Source organism: Rhinolophus ferrumequinum, chromosome 11, assembly GCF_004115265.2.
Source record: "Rhinolophus ferrumequinum isolate MPI-CBG mRhiFer1 chromosome 11, mRhiFer1_v1.p, whole genome shotgun sequence".
Classification (NCBI taxonomy): domain Eukaryota; kingdom Metazoa; phylum Chordata; class Mammalia; order Chiroptera; family Rhinolophidae; genus Rhinolophus; species Rhinolophus ferrumequinum.
In genome coordinates, this window is record NC_046294.1 from 9,785,471 (window position 1) to 9,803,294 (window position 17,824).

The window sequence follows — 17,824 nt, forward strand, 5'->3', positions numbered from 1 at the left end:
AACTATCTGCCTGGGGTGGGGGTGGGTGGCGTGGGGTAGGGCCCATTTGTGACACGGCTATTAACTCTCTGAGTGACCTTGGACAAGTCCTTTCCCCTTCCAGGACTCAGCGCCCTTGTCTGTAAACCGACAGGGGGCCGATACTCTCCATGCCTCCTCCAGCACCAAGGCACTAAGACCTCTTCCCCTTTCTTCTTTAAAGGAGCTCTCTCACCTCTATTGATTAATGTACCAATGAGAAGGAACGTTTATTACCAAGATCCTAACCTTTGTCACCACCTTTGTGGTGCCTACTACTGCTGTGCACAGTTTACAGACAAACTTTCCAGCAAAGACTCAGAGATGTTGAGTGGCTTTCCAGAGGCCACACAGCCAGGACCGGGTGGACTCGGGATTTGAATCGAGGCTGTCTGTCTGACAAAAAAGCCTTTCACAAACCGCCCTGGGAGTCTGTCCCCACCCACTCCAGCACTGGCTCCTCCCCTAGGAATCCCCCTCGGCCAGGGGAGGGGGGCCCATCAGAGGGACAACCACATCCTGTGACGGTTGCCTGGGGAGTGCCAGCTTTCTCTGAACCTCTGGGACAGGTGATCGGAAAACAGACCTTGCTCATCCCCACTCAGCCCCCCAGGGCAGGACCTACAGCCCAGCCTCCTCCACCTCCTGCTCTGGAAAGGCTCAGAGGAAACCTGATCCCTAGTCCTCACCCCTGGCAGAGTTGGGAGATGGCCTCTGCAGCGGGGCCAACATTCCCACGTCAGAGCAGGTTGATTCCTTTCCTGTGTCCTCGACACAGCCCCTCCATGTCCACTAGCCTCGTCTCCAGCTCCTCCTGGGCCTGGGGTTGGTTCCTTTGCAGTGGCAGTTCTGAGCATAAAACCCCCTCGCGTTACCCTGCTTGGAAGCTTTTGGAGGCTCATGTTGGAACTCACTCAGCAGCAACCCCGACCCCACTGCCCCCCTGACCCCCCACCCCGGCTGCTGAGGGCTAATGGGACAGATCAGGGAGCCAAGCATCTACCTAACTCAGCAGCTGCCTGGGGTCCAGCTCCTCCAGGGCGCAGGCCCTGTATTTTCTTGTCCCTGTAGCCCCAGCACTTTCCATGGCACCAGGCCACGGTAGGTTTTCTAGTTTGTCTCAATGGATAGAGCTGCCCCACCCAACACACACACACACACACACACACACACACACACACACACACACAGCCTGGGTTCTATAAGAGTTCAAAGACTTGTCACTCCACACCCCAGTTTCATTCAGCAATTAGTTTAATCTCAGGATTCTCAGAACAGGACACCAAGAGCTGGCCCTGAACCCTCCGGCCTCTCTCTGGAGGCTGCCTGGTCACGTTTATGACTCAGGGTGGGACATTGCATGTTCACAGACTCATCCGGGAGGCCCCCATCAATCCAAGCAGACTCAGGGTTTAGTGCAGCCTCTGGGCCCCTCTTGCACTTCTGCCCCCTCAGGGACTGGGCCCGGCCTCTGGGGCTGTGGCGGGGCTGGGCTGAGATAAAGCCTAGGAAGCTCAGAATAAGGATTCATTGTCCATGGACAGTCACTACGGAACAGGGCTGTGCCCCTGGCGGGCTCCCAGGGTCTCTAGACACACGCCCCAACCAGCCCCTTGGTGGTAGGGAAGGACTTCCTGCCCTGAGAGAAGGCTGGGTCAGCCGTGTGCCACCCCAAGCCCCGCATCCACCTGGCAGAGCAACAGCAGCCCAGCAGCCCCCACATGTGGGGCCCCCCTGGGCAGCACTGGGGTGGGGCTGCTTTCTGCCCCTCTCAGCACCTCTGGGCCCTAAGCTGTCTGAGATTCAGGGAACCGAAGCACCAGGCACCCGAAGGTTGGAAGGGACCTCAGGAGTCATTCAGGTCCACCCCTCCATGCAGCCTGCTGAGAGATGGCGCAGACTGCTGCTTGTTCAGCCCGGAGACAGAGCTCACTGCCTCAGAGGCAGCACCCTCCACCTTGCTGCTCTTGAGGCGGGTGGAGGTTCTGTTTGATGGATGGAGACTGGGTGCTACAGGGTGTGGAGTTTCCTTTCGTCTCTCCAGGGGGGCCTCTCAGCCCCCTGGGGAATGATCTGTGAGGACAGGGTGGGACGGGAGCAGGTAGAGCAGGAGTCCAGTGGTAAGGACCGGCCTGGAGCCTCGCTGGGCCGCGTCTAGGCCGCTCCGATGTCATCATAATCGTCGTAGTCGGAGGAATCAGGATGGGGAGTGATGGAGCCTGTGTGGCCGGGAGGCTCAGGTCAGTGGGGAGCCCTGTCATTGTCCCATATCCCCCACGGGATGCAGCGAAGTGGGTCTGAGTCCGTACCCCGCGGCCCCACGATGCTGAGGGGCACAGACTGACAAGACTCCCATCTCATCGTCTTGTTCATTGCCATCTCCCTCACTGGAATGTTAGCCCAGAGAGTGTCAGCCTTATCTGTTAGTTCAGGGCTGTAGTCCCCATGCTGGCACAGTACACGATGGACAATTGATGCTGGGAGCCCCCAAGGGGCCATCCGGCTGCTTCTGCTTGAATGCCTCCACTAACGGGGAGCTCGTGTCCCCTCGAGGCATGACTCTGTCCCATCCACCTCCATTCTCCCCACCTCCTTATATCCCTGTTTTTCTTAAATATCCCTTTACCTCTCTTCTTTCTCCTTGGGTCAATGTGTCCAATGGATCCAGAGCACCCCAACTCATCCACTTCCCAGTCCTTCTCTGTCCCCCCTCCCCTCAGAATCGCCTCCCCTGCCACTGGCACCTGGACACCCAAACTGCTCCATGGAAGGCGGCTGGGGCGGTGGCTTGAAGTTCTGGTACCACTCTCCGGATGAGGTGCTGGAGCTGTCATCCGCCGAGGGCCCTGCTGGAAACCCCAAGAGCCAGTCACCCTCTGCCTGCAGACAGTCAGTTTGCAAATTGCCAAAGCTGGGAGGCTCTCACGACTCCATAGAGTCAAGTGCCTAGCCTGATGAATAAGGAAATGAAAGCCCAGAGAGGGAAGAAGACTTGTCCAAAGTCACACAGCAAGTGGCTGCGGAGCTGGGACTAGAATCCTGAAATCAGCCTGGCTCAGGGCTCCCCGCTTCATGTTTCCTCTAGCCAGGTGGGCTACAGAATGGGAGGCTGGGACACACACAGAATCCTCCTGGACCCAGCTTACCTGAAAAAGTTGCCTGGGAACCAGCCAGCTCCAAGTTTGGGGGCTGCTCCAGGAAGGCGTACCTCGCTGAAGAAAACCCCTTAGGGTTACATGGAGGTAGGCTGCTGTTGGGACTGTTGCAGTAGTTCTCCCCAGACGACGTACTAGACCCACTGTTGTTCCTTGTGTGCTGCTGAGGGTCCCGGGCGGGGGGATCTGCAATGCAGTGTCCAGGTTTGACAGGTGGGACCTGGGAGGCACGTACCTCTTCAAGTCCTGGGCCAGAAAAGGGAAAGTGGTGAGGAAATAAGAAGGTATGCAGCAAAAGGACTTTGAATTAGACTTGAGAAAGAACTTACTGCCAACAGGAATTGTTAAAGTCTGGAAGGACCTGTTGAGGGAGGTTGCTGCTGGAGCTTCTCGAGGTGAGCTGAACTGCTAAGTGTGGAGGCAGGGCTGGCATCACCCCCCTCCATTCCCCTCCCCAGCCTGACTCACCTTCCTCCAAGGCGGGCATCCGGAACCTGTTCTGCTGGACGTCCTCATCTGTGACTCGGTGCCGCTGGGAGTCTGCAAGCAGAGGTGGTGGTGAGGAGGGGTTGTCCCGGGAGTCTGGGGGAGCAGTTAGTGTTGCTCGGAACTCAGGAGGGTGCCCTGGAGGCTGGACAGGGAGGGAAGAACCCCAGGGGTGCAGAGGGCCTTAGCCTTCCCCATCAAATCCCAAGCTCATGTCCTAGCCCAGGAAGACCCCAAACCTCAGTCTGAAACCAGCATGGGGACAGGCCGCTTCTGGCCAGAAACCCTAGTGCCCTGCACCCCTTTCCCCAGGTGCCCCTCCCAGAGTCCTGGGTTCTCTCCTCACGCCTGGGCAGGTCTGGGCAGGAGAAGGGCACATGCTGCCCCTTCGAAAAGCCTTCCCAGAGTGGAAGCCAGAGGGTCTGGAACCTTGGTGTCACAGACTCTGCGGCACCTTCATTTCAGAATCAAAGAGATGTAGATTCATAGAGTCTTAAGGTCTCAAGTGTCTGGAATCTTGGAGTCTTTTGAACCTGGAACCACTGACTTTTAGTCCCCATGTCCTAGGAGTTTGGTCTCTTAGTCTTGCATTTTACATGCCAGGGCTCAGGATCACAGGTTCTAAGGACACCTCATCCCCAGGGCTCCCAAACGCAGGTGCAGGGACCAGCAGAGGTGGGATCATCCACGTCTCACCCCCAGAGGCCCTGATTCAGCAGGTGGGGCAGAGATGACTGGCTGTCACCAATATGCATTCTCCCCTCCTGTAGTAGAAGCCCCTCAGCCTTTATCTGGACACACAGCTGCCCGGGGCCGAGGCTCCATCTCCCTCTCTCTCTTGCAGCTGGAGGTTTACGTTCTGGCTGGTGGCATGTGTGTGGGAGTGACTGAGCACCCTGCCTTAAGGCTAAAGCATGTCCCCCTTCTCTTCCCCCTTCCCACTGGCTAGAACGTGGACGTGGTGGTGAGCCATTCTCGATCATGTGCAACATCTTAGGGGCTGCAGAGTAGCAAGAGAGAAGGCGCCTGGGCCCCCCACCAACTTCTCAGACATGGTCATTTGGAGGTCTCTGTCACACACAGCCAAACTCTCATCCTAACTTATACAGCAGAGGCGGGTTGCGGCTCAGGAATTTGTGACAAGCTTCCAAGGGATTCCACAATAGGTGTAGGAGTCTTGCTCTCCTCCAACCTTCCAGCTTTGCATGGGCCCTGCTTTAAGCACTGTCTTTCTTCCTGCGACCGCAGAAGGCAGAGGGAAGAGCTGGAGAAGCAGGACAAGAGGTGGAAGGAAGTGGGCTCACAGGGGAGGGGGAGGGGCGTGGGGTGCTGGGGCGGATGGGACACAGAAGGAGTGTGGGTGTGCGGAAAGCTCTCTGAACTGTGTCTCACCTGGACTCCCTCGGATCTTACCCGGACACAGCCCCCTTCAGGTGCATGTCGAGGGACAGGTCTTATGACCCTGCATGGCCAGAGGCAAACGTGGGAGAGAAGGAAATCGGAGCAGAACTACCTGTGAGACATGGAGATGCCTCCAGGAGCGCAAAGCACTTTGAAAACTTCACTGTGGGACCATTTACAGATCCCACCCTAGTTCTGCAGGGGTCCCGACATGGAGCCTATTGAAGGTCCCCAGCCAGCTGGGCCCTCTCCCTGGTTTGGGCAGGAGGGCCCGCAGGTGCCTGGGCCCAGGCACTCACTGTAGAAGGTGGTCAGGGCCACGGGAGGCTGGGCGCTGAAGTCATAGTGTTCATAGTCCGAGTCCGAGCCTGAGTCCGAGTCCTGGGGGGGCGGGGCCTGCACCTGGATTGGCAACTTGGGAACTGGGGAGAGAACAGAGTGGGGGCATGGCAGAGTGGTGGGCAGAAAGGCACAGAGAGAGGTGGCAGAGAGCGTGGATGGTGGGAGACAGAGAGGCAGGGAAAGTGCCAGGCAGCCCATCTTGTACCAGACCATCCAGCCTGGCTTTTCCAAGCTCTTCCCACCCATTTCAAGCATGGGTAACCAAACAACATTTATTTATGTAACAAACATTTACGTGGCAGTCAGTACACACCAGGGGCTATTCTAACATTTACAAATTTTATCTCATTTAATTCTCATCACAACTTGTAAGGTAGGTACATTTGTGTCCCCATTTTATAGCTGAGGAAACTGAGGCACAGAGGGTCTCACCTTGCCCAGAGAAGCAGGCAGTGTGGCTCTTAACCTCCAGACCATAATATTCAGTGAGCAGCTGCTCTGGGCCTAGCTTTGTTCTAGGTTCTGTATTCATATTCTCTTCTTAAATATATGGGTACTATATACAGAGAATATTAATAATATTTGACTGAGTTTGTATTGTTTTTCTTGTCACTGAATGCTTCCAAATAGAGGTGACTTAATACATTCATAATGCAACGCGATTAAACTCCAACTCCTTTACAAGGCTCTGAAGACGTATAAATCCGACGTCATAAAACATGAATGACTGATCCAACTTTTTATCTTTCAGAAAATATGAAATAAAATTATGTTCCAGGAAAATCTTGACGGGGCTCTGCAGGGAGACTGACGGAGCAGGCCGTCGAAGGAGGTGATGATGTCACAGCCTATTAGCCAATTAGCAGACTGGAGATTTCCAATGAGAGGAAGGCCCTGGATCTGTGTTTGTCTGGAACTCGAAAGCCTAGAATCCTAGAATGACTGCACTGGCTGGTCATCTGCCCAGTGAGGCCCAGACTGACACTTGAAGGGCTCAAGGTCCCACAGCCTAGTGGGCTGACCCAAGTCACCTCTCCAGCTGGGGCACTGCTTTGAGCTAAGCAGTACTGACCTTCCAGAAAGTATACCCTTCCTCTCCTCTCCAGCCCTCGCCACCCCCAGGGTGGGTGACATCCTACCTTCTTCTTTGGGGATGGTGATGGGGACCTCTTGATAGCTATTGATCCCTGCTGGGGTAGTGGTGGGTAGATGCTGGTGGTTCACCGGAACGGGGAGGGCTGAGGGAGGGCAGGCAGAGAGTCTACAAGTCATTTTTTTTACCCCTTCCAGTCTGCCTGCTCCTGTTCTCAGCAAAACACCTCCCTCCTCACCACCACCCCAAACACACACACACACACACACACACACACACAAAGTCTGGTTCTCCCGTGGGGCCCACATCGGTCCACTTCTGCTAGGGAAATCCTTCCCTTCAGGAGACGCTCCCAGGGCCAGGGCTGGGTGGCCATTGCAGGGTCACTGACACTCCTGCTGGGGTCCCCGAAGGTTCACATTCCCCTGGGAATGTTGCACCTCTGCCCTGCTTCTTCCCATCCCTGGGCCTTCTCCATCGTGCCCAGAATTCTGCACCTACCATATTTTCCTTTAATTTTCAAGAGGATGATGGTGATGATGATGAGTGAGCCAAGGAGGAGAATTCCCAGAGTGATGCAAAGGATAAGGAGCGTGAACTCCCGAGATCGCCAGTCCTCCATTTTCACTGTCACAGAAGGTTCTGGAAACAAGTACCCCAAGAGAAAGAGGAATGGGCATAGACTTCTCCTTGCCCTTCTTCTTGCCTCTCCATCCTGACTTCAGCTGACCCACTTCCCTTTGTACCTATCCTCCTCTTCCCTTTCAAAAAAAAATTTTTGTTTCTGCTTTTAGGTGCCCGGTGTACAGTAGGTGCTCAAGAAATGCATACTGAATGAATAACTGACTGAGTGAAACTTTCTCCGGGCACCCAGCCCCTACAAATCTCTCTCTGCTCAACAATTATTAAGCACCCACTGTGTCCCAGGCACTAGGGTCTCCGTCTAATAAGGAGATCAACAAGTCGACGCAATCCAATACGTGAGGTACCTGCTATGATGGAGGTAAGGAAGCGACCTGGGGGGCATGAGGCCCTGCGAGAGGCACGTAATTCTCTATGGGGAGATGGAGGTTGGCTTCCCAGAGAAGGGGACTCTGAGCCACCCCTGCTAGAGAACATGGCAGGGGCTCCATGCCTGGATTAAATAATCACAAGACTAACTGACGCCCAGACAGTGCTTGCTGTGTACTAAGCCCTGTTTGTTTGTTTAATTAATTCATTTATTTATTTTTATTTATGTATTTATTTTATTAGATTCAGGTATACAAAAGAATGCAATAGTTAGACATGTCATCCGTCACAAAGTGACAACCCCCTGCTCCCAATCTATTGCCCCTCTGACATCGTATATAGGCCTTGTTCTGAATGCTTAATAAATATTAATTCACTGGAGACTCACACAGCACTGGGAGACATGCTATGACGATCATCCCCATTGTATAGTCAAGGGATCTGAGGCTCACAGAGGTTGAGAACTGTGAGCAAGAGGCAGAGCTGGGATTTGAGCCCCAGGAGTCTGCCCCAAAGCCAGCCAAGCTACACACAACTGGCGGATAGACTACACATAGATCTGGAGTTCAGAATCGGATGCAAATTCCAGCCAACACTGGCTGACTGGCACTTCACCCTCTGAGCCTGAGCTTCTTCCTCTGTGTAAAGGAAGAGCTGAGACCTCCCCAGGGGACTGCCCGGTGGATTAAGGGGTTGGGAAATAATGACTACAAAGTGTGGGCCTATGCCTGGAACGTTCCAAACACACTGGCTGTTACCCTCGTGTCCCCGCCACCTGGCCCATGTCAGATCAGCTCAGCTCTCTCCTCCTGCCCTATAGGAGCTCACAGGGGAGTGGGGAGTGGACTCCTGTCCATGAAATATCAGGATTCAAGGAGTTGTGGAGCTGACATGGCAGGGAGAGGAGCACAAGGCACCCAGAGGGAGGCAAGTCCATTGTCTGGGGGAGGGGGACAAACTGTCAACCCCCCAACCCCCCAAAACCCCCACCCCCCACATATATACATCCAAGGCTCTGACACTGCATACCCAGTGACACTCACCTGTGGTGACTGGCTGAATACTTGCAGGAACTTCAGGAGTGGACAGATTGAGCAGACTCCGGGAACCTGTCAGAAAGCACCACCTCATGTAGTCGACACAAATAACTGAGCACCTACTGTGTGCTGGACCTTGTGCTAGGAACTAAACATGACAGACAAGTGACCTGGAACTGGAGGTGCATCCCAGGAGGCACATGACTAAAGAAACCTGCCTTTCCCACCCCCACTATAAGGAGGGATTAAATTCTGGGAAGGTCCTTTGTTTAGAATAAGGGACTAATAAAAGAATTATCCCTCTCTTCTGTATGATCTGCTGCAGACCACAAATCTCTTTTCCATTCAGTGGGGTTTGTCCTTCAGGTGAGCCTCTGGAGGTGGGAAGCTGACATTACTGTCATTATCATAAGCATTTGACAGGTAAGGGACGGAGCTTACAAAGTCCCTGTGATGTTATCTGATTTCCCAGCTACCCTTTGAGTATCAGCTTCCACATCGTCATGAAACTGATGCCTCCCACCTAGTAAATGGCAGAGCTGGAATTTGTAGCCAGGTGTCTGAACTCCAGAGAGATGAATAGCATTTCCTCAGGTCTAACGCTCTTGCTTTTTCACACCTTAACACCTCTGAGCTCTTGCTTTTTTACACCTTAACACCTCTGAAATCGGGGTGATGGCATCAATCGTTATAACTGAGGACATGTCAAGAGTTTATTTTGGCAGCATTTTTGTCCTTTATGGTACATAACATAATAATGGTGTGACATATCAATGCCATCTTAGATTTGTTAAAATACAGTAGACCCCAATTCATAGAGTGGATACAAGGCTTAGTCGAAATAAGACATACCAAGTGCTCGGCAATGCCTGCTACACGATTAGGGCTCCAGACACTGTCACTGATATTATTATTAGTGTCTCCTAATATTATCTTTACTAGGATCCCCAGCCCTGGGATGGCAAGTTGGTTTCATCTCCTGAGCCAATTCCAGTCCAAAAAGACCACTGCTTGGCATATAATAATGCCTTAGTAAATATCTGATTCATGATTCTGGGGCGGGGTCAAGAATCTGTGGCAAAGAATTCCCTGATTAATTAGCAACATCTGTCTGGGCCTGCTAGGGGCAACGGTCCCTCTACGGTCAGTATTTATCATTCCTGGTCTAGTCAAAGCTGTGGTCCTTGAGCTGCAAGTACTTAGGCTGTGGACTCGGAATTCCTGGTCCAAACCTGGGGCTGAGAGAGGGGGGAAAGGGTGGTCGGGAGACAGTACCTGAGCAGACGACCCAGGCTGCCTTTGACTGGCTGCAGAGGTTGGAGTTGTTGAACCGCCAGGAACAGTCCGAGAGGGTGAGCTCCCCTCCCTTGCATGAGTAGTACATCCTGCCTGACAGGGAGTGGGGCAGCCCCTTGGGTATTCTGGCCATGGTCCCACAGCCCAAGGCCCGGCAGAGCACCTGGGCCTCCGACTTGTACCACTCACTGTCACACACTGTGCTCCAGACCCCACGGAAGTATACCTCCACCTGCCCCTCACAGGGGTCAGAGCCCCCGGTCAGGCGCAAGGTCTGGTGCTCTGCAAAGGGGGGGTGGGGGGACAGAGTCAGGTCAGGGTCCTCTGGGCCCAACCCCACCAGCCCAGACCCACGAATGCAAACAGCCCACAGCCAATCGGTCTCCAGATCTTGTGTACCCTCTCTCCTGCATCTGCACCCCCTCTCTCCTCTGCCTCATCGGCTCTGGCTGCAGCACCCTACATCCTTGCTACTCAAAGTGTGGTCCGTGGACTAGCAGCACCAGTATTACCTGGAATCTTGTTGGAAACGCAGACTGTCAAGCCCTGCCCCACGCCTACTGAGAATCTACATTTAACAAGCACCCTGCCCCCACCCCAATTCATATGGACTTTAGAGAGAAGCACTGGCTGGAGCAGGACTTCAGACTCACGTGGGCTGCCGACAGAATCCCTGAGGGCCTCCCTGCCTCTTCTCCCCTTGCTGCTCGGAAACAGATAACCAACTCCCACTCAGGAAGAACCTCACCTCCAATGTCACCTCCTCTAGGAAGTGGTCAGAATTATCCCTCCAGCTCTGGATTGCCCGCTGCCTCTGAACTCCACCTGGCTTCCTCTCTAAGAGCATGTCCCACGCCTTCCCGGGGTTTATGTTTGTCTGGGTGTCATCTCCCCTCCTGGACGGTGACCATACAAGGGCTGCCTCTCCAGCACTGACTACAGGCCTGGTGCCCAGTAGGCCGACAGTGAATGTCGGTGGAGGACCCAGGTCAGACACGTTGCCCACTGACCTGAGCACACCACTCCGGCGTCCTCCTTGTGGCCACAGTAGCGGTCTCCATGCAGCCCGGGGCAGTCCCACAGGTGGTCCTCTGCCCCAGAACAGTTCACCTGGTCCCGGTGGATGAGTCCTCGGCCAGGGGCGAAGTGCAAGCCAGGCAGGGCCTGGACCGCCCAGCCGCAGCTCAGCTGCCGGCACACCACGTGGGCATCCTCCAGGTCCCACGTGTCGTCGCACACTGAACCCCACTCGCCATGCTCCAGCATCTCCACGCGGCCGGCACATGGGCTGCCTCCATCCACCAACCGCAGTGCACGATTCTCTGAGGGTGGGAGGGGAAGGGGTTTGTGGATGGGGTGGCGGGGTAGGGGTGGGAGGAGAGGGCGAGAAAGGAATTGGGTCCTGAGCCGGATGCTTGTAGGCAGGGCTGTGGACCCAGTGAGAGGGGCTGTAACCCTTTGTGCAGGACGAAGGAACCTTGCAGGGCTGGGGACTTGGTGAGCACAGGAGGGGGTACTGGTCAGGACTAGGGACTCCAGGGTAGGAGCTGGATACCTTGTAGGCAGGGCTGTAGAGCCAGTGGGAGGGGCTAGTAGCTGGTGCTGACTAGTGGGCGGGGCTAGAGACCGGGTGTGCCGGGCCTGAAGAGCAGGGCTGTGGGCTCCTGGGCATCATATTTATGTACATGGGAGGTAGGGGCGGAAATAGAGGAGATAGAGGTCTAGAAGGAGGGGGACAGGGCTTATAATTAAGGCCTAGGGGCTAGGTTAGGACTGGGGACCCAAGGGGTTGGGTTGGGGGCCAAGTGAGCCAACTGGAGACCTAGTAAGGAGAGAGGTCTGGAGGCCAGATCCGAGGAAATGCTCAGAGCTGGAATTTTCAGAGCTGGAAATTTTCAGAGCTGGAAATGACATAAAGTTATACTCCTCCGGTGTGTGGACCAGTTGTGTTTGCATTGGTGGTGAGTGGGGGTGGGAGTCCAAAGGTCGAGGCTTGGGTGCAGTGCCCAGAGCTGGGGACAAGAGTGAGGGGCCATGGCTGAAGGCCAGCGGAGGCTCAGGCAGCCAGGGGCCCAGGGGGCAGATGCAAGGAGTTCCTGCTGTACCTGCACAGGTGACCTGAACGTGCCTCTGGTCGCTGATGCACGGGTGCTCCTCCACCTCGCAGAGCTGCCACTCATCACCTGTGCACATGATGATGGGTGCCAGGGCCTGCGTGCCGTTCTGGGCCCCACTGGCGTTCCCAGTGGCCCAATCCTGTGGCATCTCCAACCTGGGCGGGATGGGCTGGACCGGCACGCTCACTGCCCCACCGCATCCGAGCGCGCGGCACACCGCCTCTGCGGCGTGGCTGTTCCAGAATGCCCCGCACGTGGGCTCCCAGGTCTGCCTGCGCCGAACTTCCACCGTCCCGCTGCAGCGGCTGCTCCCGTTCACCAGGCGGACCCTGAGCTGATTCCCTGGAAGCGCCAGACACCAGCTGAAGCCTCTACGGATTTGGATTCTGCCAATGCCAGGGATGGGGTGGGGGTGGGCGGCTGCCAGAGGCCCCACCACTGACCTGCTAGGTGACCTTGGACAATACCCTAACTCTGGGCCTCAGCCTTTCAGTCTGCAAAATGGGCCTGTGGTGATTCATCCCTGAGCCTCCTTTGAGGCCTGGCCCTCTGGTTCTCCTTGGAGTCCGGAGGAGTTGGGGCTGAGGGTGACTCTAGAGGTTAGGATGGATTAGGCCTGGGGTGACAGAGGACCAGGGGTCCAGTCCCCACAAACCCTCCTGTCTTGCCCCTGTCTTGCGAACACCCTTGTGTGAGAGAAGGACAGAGTTCTGGGTTCAGAGGCCCTTCATGGAATTGTGATTGCCTCGCTTCTCCTCCCAGGCCCTTCCACTGTTTTGAGGGTACTAACTATCATGGCGTGCCACTGTGACCCCCAGAACCCTGTAGGATGGACAGACAAGAAGAGGTCAGTGAAGGGGCTGACGATGGGCTGCCTCAGTGTATCAGGTTCTCTCTTCCCCAGAGCCCCTCCGTGGGGAACCATCTGCCCACTTTTGCCCCCCCCAATGCTAGCACACAGCTTTGCACAGAATATGTCCTTTATAAATATCTGTTGAGCTAATCTAGGACCCACCTGGTGGAACTCCTCTACCCCACCTAGACTTCTTTAGCTTGTTCTCAACAAATCCCCTTAAAATGTTCACATGTACGTGACTTTTTATCAGTGGCCTCTCAAAGATGGCAGTTCTAAGATCTCCAAGTGAATCTAATGTGGACCTTCAGACATTGGGTCAGGAAGGAGAAGTGTTGTCTGAAGTTAGGGAGCCTCCCTAGTACCGTAAAAGTCCATTTCCCTTCCTGTCACCCGAGGACATCACCTGCTTGGTCTCAGAAAGCTGACCAGGAACCCCAGAAAGATCATTTTCTCACCTGGCTCCAAGGGCTGGCTCTCTGCATTGCTGGTGTTGGGCTGACCAGATGGGGCTGGTGACGGGTGACCTGAAATCAACCAGCAGCAGCTGTGGTGGGTGAGTGAACTCAGGCACAGAAGGCACAGATATACCCTGCAGGACAGGTGGCACTTTCTGGAGCCTGCCGTGGCTATATGGGGCCTTTGGAAAGGACAGGGTCCTGGCCCTGGGGTGCCTTTGCCTCCGTTCAAAGGAGGGAAACTCTCAGGCTTTGGAGTTGCAGCATCCTCCGCTTCATCTATTAATTGAGCACATACCATGGAGCGGAGAGGAAGGACCATGGGCTTTGGGGCCTGACCCACTCACTGCTGAGTGACTCTGGCCAAGGGTTACTCTCTCGGCCAGAGTCCCAACTTGTTAGCAATAACACTTAGGAAAGTATCGTGGCTAAAAGGAGACAATATCTGTAAAATATTTGACACACAAAGGGGCTTAAAAATGGGAGTTATTTTTAGGAAAAACATGTTTGTTTGGAAAAGTTGAGAAATTCATACCAGACTTTAGGGCAACGGGTACATCCTGGGCTGGGAACCATAGGATTGCAAAGTGTTTTCAGACACTGAGAAACTAGCATTTGTCAAGGGCCAATTATGCCAGGTCTTTGCCTATATTATTCCACTTACCTTCACCAACACAGTGAGATAGGTATTAGCATCCACGTTTTACAAATTAGGAAAGGGAGGCCCAAAGAATAGAAATTGATTGTCTGTGCCAGATAGTGTGCATTTGTCTTTCCAGAGCCGCTGTCCCCTTGGCTTTGGGAGACTGACTGGACTAAATCAGCGTCTTCCTGGGTCCTTTGGCTTCCCTTCCACTCAGCCAAGGGGAGCCCAGCAGGAGGGAGGGAGGAGAGTGAGGCTGTGGCGTTTGTTCCCCTGGCGCCCTCCTGGTGAGATCCTTTGGGCAGGCTGTATCCTCATCTGAATCTTATTCCTCTCAAGGTAGTCAGCTCTTCTTGACTTTCTCCTCCTGGGTCTCACTGACTACTCCCTGGTCTTGTGTCCTTGGGTCCAGGGTGATAAGACCTCAGCTGCTCTGAGCTCCTGTAACTGTATTATCCTTTGTAAATAGTGCTTTTGTAAGTAAGTCCCTTCAAACTTCTACTATGACTGTGCCTCCTGTTTCCTGTTAGAACCCTGACTGGTATGTGGCCTGAGGCCACCAGCTAGCAAGTGGCAGAGCCGGGATTTGAACTGTCTCCAAGGAATCAGCTCCCTGATGGGCAGGGACACTTGGTTTGCAGAAGCACAAAGGGAGCGCTGCAGCCGGGACCACTGTGCTCACAAAGGAGCTCCTCCACATTTCCGGGTCTCTCTGGTGCTTAAGTTGGGGCCATTGAAGTCTACGCAGGAGGACAGGTGCCCACGGTGGGACCAAGGCAGTTAAGAGCCAGGGAGCCTCCTCCATCTCTTTCTTCTCTGTCGTGGCCTGGGTTCTAGGTGCAACTGCAAGATGGAGGTGGATGTTGACCCAACTCAAATTTTGTGTAAGAAGTGAATCTTTATTGTGCTAAGCCATGAAGATGTGGGGTGTACTCGTTACAATAACCTAGCCTGGCTTGGCCTGACTGATACAGGGGCTGTAGACGCAGGCACGACTGCTACACATTCTCACTCTCACCTGAGAAGATTGCATGGACTTATACCCCAATGAGCATGAACACACACACACACATACACACCCACGCACACACACACCTGCAGATACAGCTCTCCTACAAGCGCCCGTCTGGACCACTCCATCACTCAAACACGAAGTAATCAGGCCTTTGATTGCCTGTCCTCACCACCCCCCTGCTTGCCTGCCCAACCTGACTCTTGAAGGAAATACAACTCAGAATTCAGAGCACAAACTCCACGGCTAATGAAATACTTAGAACAAGAATTCAGATGCCCTCAAGTTAGGATTTCAGAATCCTAGGTCCCACAGCAACAGTCCCAGTGCTCCAGCGTGGTTTCCAATATTTGCACGTGTGCTGGGGGGTGGGGGGATTGGGATGCTGACTCAGCCTGCATGTGTGTGTGATGGTGGCGTGTGTGTGAGTGTGTGGTTGTGATCCTGTGTGTACCATTGTGTGTGAGTGTGAGTGTATGTGTGTGCGTGAGTGTGACTGTGTGGATGTGGAGCATTCAAGCTCAGTTCTGTGTCATCTCTCTCTCTGGGTCTGGGAAGCCACTTTGTCGTGCAAAGAAGCATGCCCATCTTCTGCTAGACCAGAAAACCCTGGAGGGCAGCCCTGTGTCCCCCAGGGTACCCAAAGCAGTGTTTGTGGATGGACTGACTGAAAGAGTGAGCAGGCGCTGCCAGTCCCAAGGTCAACTGTTGCTAAGGCAGTTTGATACTAGATATACTCCAGGGTTTTTATCTGTGTCACAGGCATTTTCCTGTCCCCTGTCCCAAGAAGGGACCCTGGCTTTGGAGTCCTCTAACTTCTATGCTGCAGGAACAGATGGACAAGTTGCCTCCCCGCTCCTCCACCCAGGCTTCAGTTCACAGAGGGTCCAACGCAGGATCGGTGCTTCCCAGACGTCGTCAATGCCTGGTCCTGTGCCTCACACTTTTCTTTAAATTTGATTCACATTTTTACTGCAATAAATTTATGTGAAAAGGAAACTATACCCTGTGAATTGGCTTTATAGCGTTCAGATGCCCAAACGTAAACGTATTCATTGCAGTTTTTTCAACAACAAACAATTGGGAACAGAGTAAATGTCCACCCACCGGGGAAACTGCTGAATAAATTATAATCCATTTACAGCGTGGCAACTTATGCGGCCTTAACAAAGAATGTAACCAACTCACACCAGCTGGAGGGCTCTCCACGCTGTGTTGAGGAAGGAAACAAGATGCAGAGAAGAAAATATGACAAAACTTTTTAAAAAACAATGGCCAAAAAAATCCTCCTACAAACTGGTATGATGATGTGAACATAGGGAGAAGTACGGAAGGACACACATCAGGTTATTAAAATGCGCAAGTTGAAAAGGTGGGCTCCAGAGCAGGGCCAGGTTCACGGATGTGCCCTGAGCATTCACAGGACGCTACACTTAAAAGAGCCAGGGCTTGCTTTAATGCTCTGCTGTCTCCATCTTGAAATTCTTAATAATTTTTGAACACGGGGCCCTGAATTGTCATATTGCACTGGGCCCTGCAAATTATGTAGCTGGTCCTGGGGCTGAGTCATGAAGGAAAAGAGAGGAGGAAAAGGAAGGAAGCAAGCAATGAAAGAAAAAGCTAAAAGGCTATGCTTTAATATGATTCCATTTACATAAAATTAGATACATAGGTCGTCAGGCAAAAAAATTAGAAAATATAAGAACATAAATGAACTTTTTGTATCGTTTGCCTTTGCCTAAAACAGAAGGTAATTGTAAAAATAAGTATACTAAAAATAAAGCCATTTAGAAATGTTAAAAGACACATCATCACCCAATTGAGACTCTGATAAGGTCAGAAAAAATGACAGAGCATTGAAAATAAAATAATGAAGTGCTTTCCTTACCGTATAGTGCAGTGTTATTTCATGTTCCATTCATTTACCACCTGAAATTACCCTGGGTGCCTCAGAAGACCACCTCAAGTTGTGCCTGCTTTCTGGAAAGTTACGGGCCAAGAGGGTAAGGGATGGAGGGGTGCGATTTTCAAGTGGGAGAAGAAAGAGGTTGGGAGAGTTACCCCAGCCCAGGACGGCGGCAGCTTTTTCAGGCTGGCCCGCAGCAGAATGAGACAGGACCTCGAACAGGGTGGCCTGAGGAAGGTGCCAAGGGAAGATGAAACGAAGGAGACTGAGGTCAGGAAAAACGAAAGCACTGAAGAGCCACCTTGTCCGGAGCCTGAGAAAATGGGACACTCTTCTTGTGTCACTCTTCCTGTGTCCTCTTCTTGTGTCACTGAGGCCCACGGGATTCCCCATGGCTTTTGAGAGGTGAGGGACACAGGGAGGAAAGAGTCGGATTTTCCCAGCCTAGGCCCTAGCTGGCCAGCCCACTGGCAGAGCAAGGCCAGCAGGGAAACTTGCAGGTCCCTTCGGGGTCCCCAGGGAATGCCACCTTGGGCACACCCAGCACACACATACAGATGTGAGATAAATACCATCTACACCTGAAGGCACCACAGCTCTGGCCTCATCAGATGTGCTGAGAAAACACCTAGGGGCGTAGTCAATGCTTACTGCATGGACAATGGATGCAGAGATGTGTACAGAGGAGGAAGGCAGGGTGGGATGGGAGGACTGTATGGAGGGACAAACCCACAAAAAGAACCACGTGGGGAGCGTGGTATGTGTCACCTGCTAGAAGCACTTTTTTTCCTTTTTAGTATCTGCAGAAAGTGTTTGCAAGTACATATGTCAACAGCCTTAACAACAACAACAACAACAACAAACCAAGCCCTTTGATCCAGTAATTCCACTTCTGGGAACTTACCCTAAAGAATCAACGCAGAACACCATACTACATGGCAACGATAGTCCATGTGTCGCAATAGGAAAGTTCTAGATTCCTTTTTCCAGCGGAGC

General features: G+C 53.3%; 1 protein-coding gene across 2 annotated transcripts in view; it reads right to left on the minus strand.

Moving 5' to 3' along the window:
• Window positions 1-1,425: 1,425 nt before the first annotated feature.
• The window catches only part of CD6 (CD6 molecule), a 38,035-nt gene continuing 21,636 nt past the window's right edge, over window positions 1,426-17,824 (minus strand). The window contains exons 2-13 of one of the 2 annotated variants that reach the window (XM_033119076.1): window positions 13,268-13,336; window positions 11,945-12,298; window positions 10,850-11,161; window positions 9,819-10,121; window positions 8,550-8,615; window positions 6,997-7,137; window positions 6,542-6,640; window positions 5,360-5,482; window positions 3,642-3,713; window positions 3,165-3,359; window positions 2,763-2,867; window positions 1,426-2,237 (exon numbers count right to left, since the gene is read on the minus strand). In XM_033119076.1, the coding sequence (XP_032974967.1) occupies window positions 2,173-2,237; window positions 2,763-2,867; window positions 3,165-3,359; window positions 3,642-3,713; window positions 5,360-5,482; window positions 6,542-6,640; window positions 6,997-7,137; window positions 8,550-8,615; window positions 9,819-10,121; window positions 10,850-11,161; window positions 11,945-12,298; window positions 13,268-13,336 (1,904 nt within the window). In that variant the 3' untranslated portion in view covers window positions 1,426-2,172. The remainder of the gene's footprint in view (window positions 2,238-2,762; window positions 2,868-3,164; window positions 3,360-3,641; window positions 3,714-5,359; window positions 5,483-6,541; window positions 6,641-6,996; window positions 7,138-8,549; window positions 8,616-9,818; window positions 10,122-10,849; window positions 11,162-11,944; window positions 12,299-13,267; window positions 13,337-17,824) is intronic. The other variant, XM_033119077.1, reaches the window with a different exon arrangement.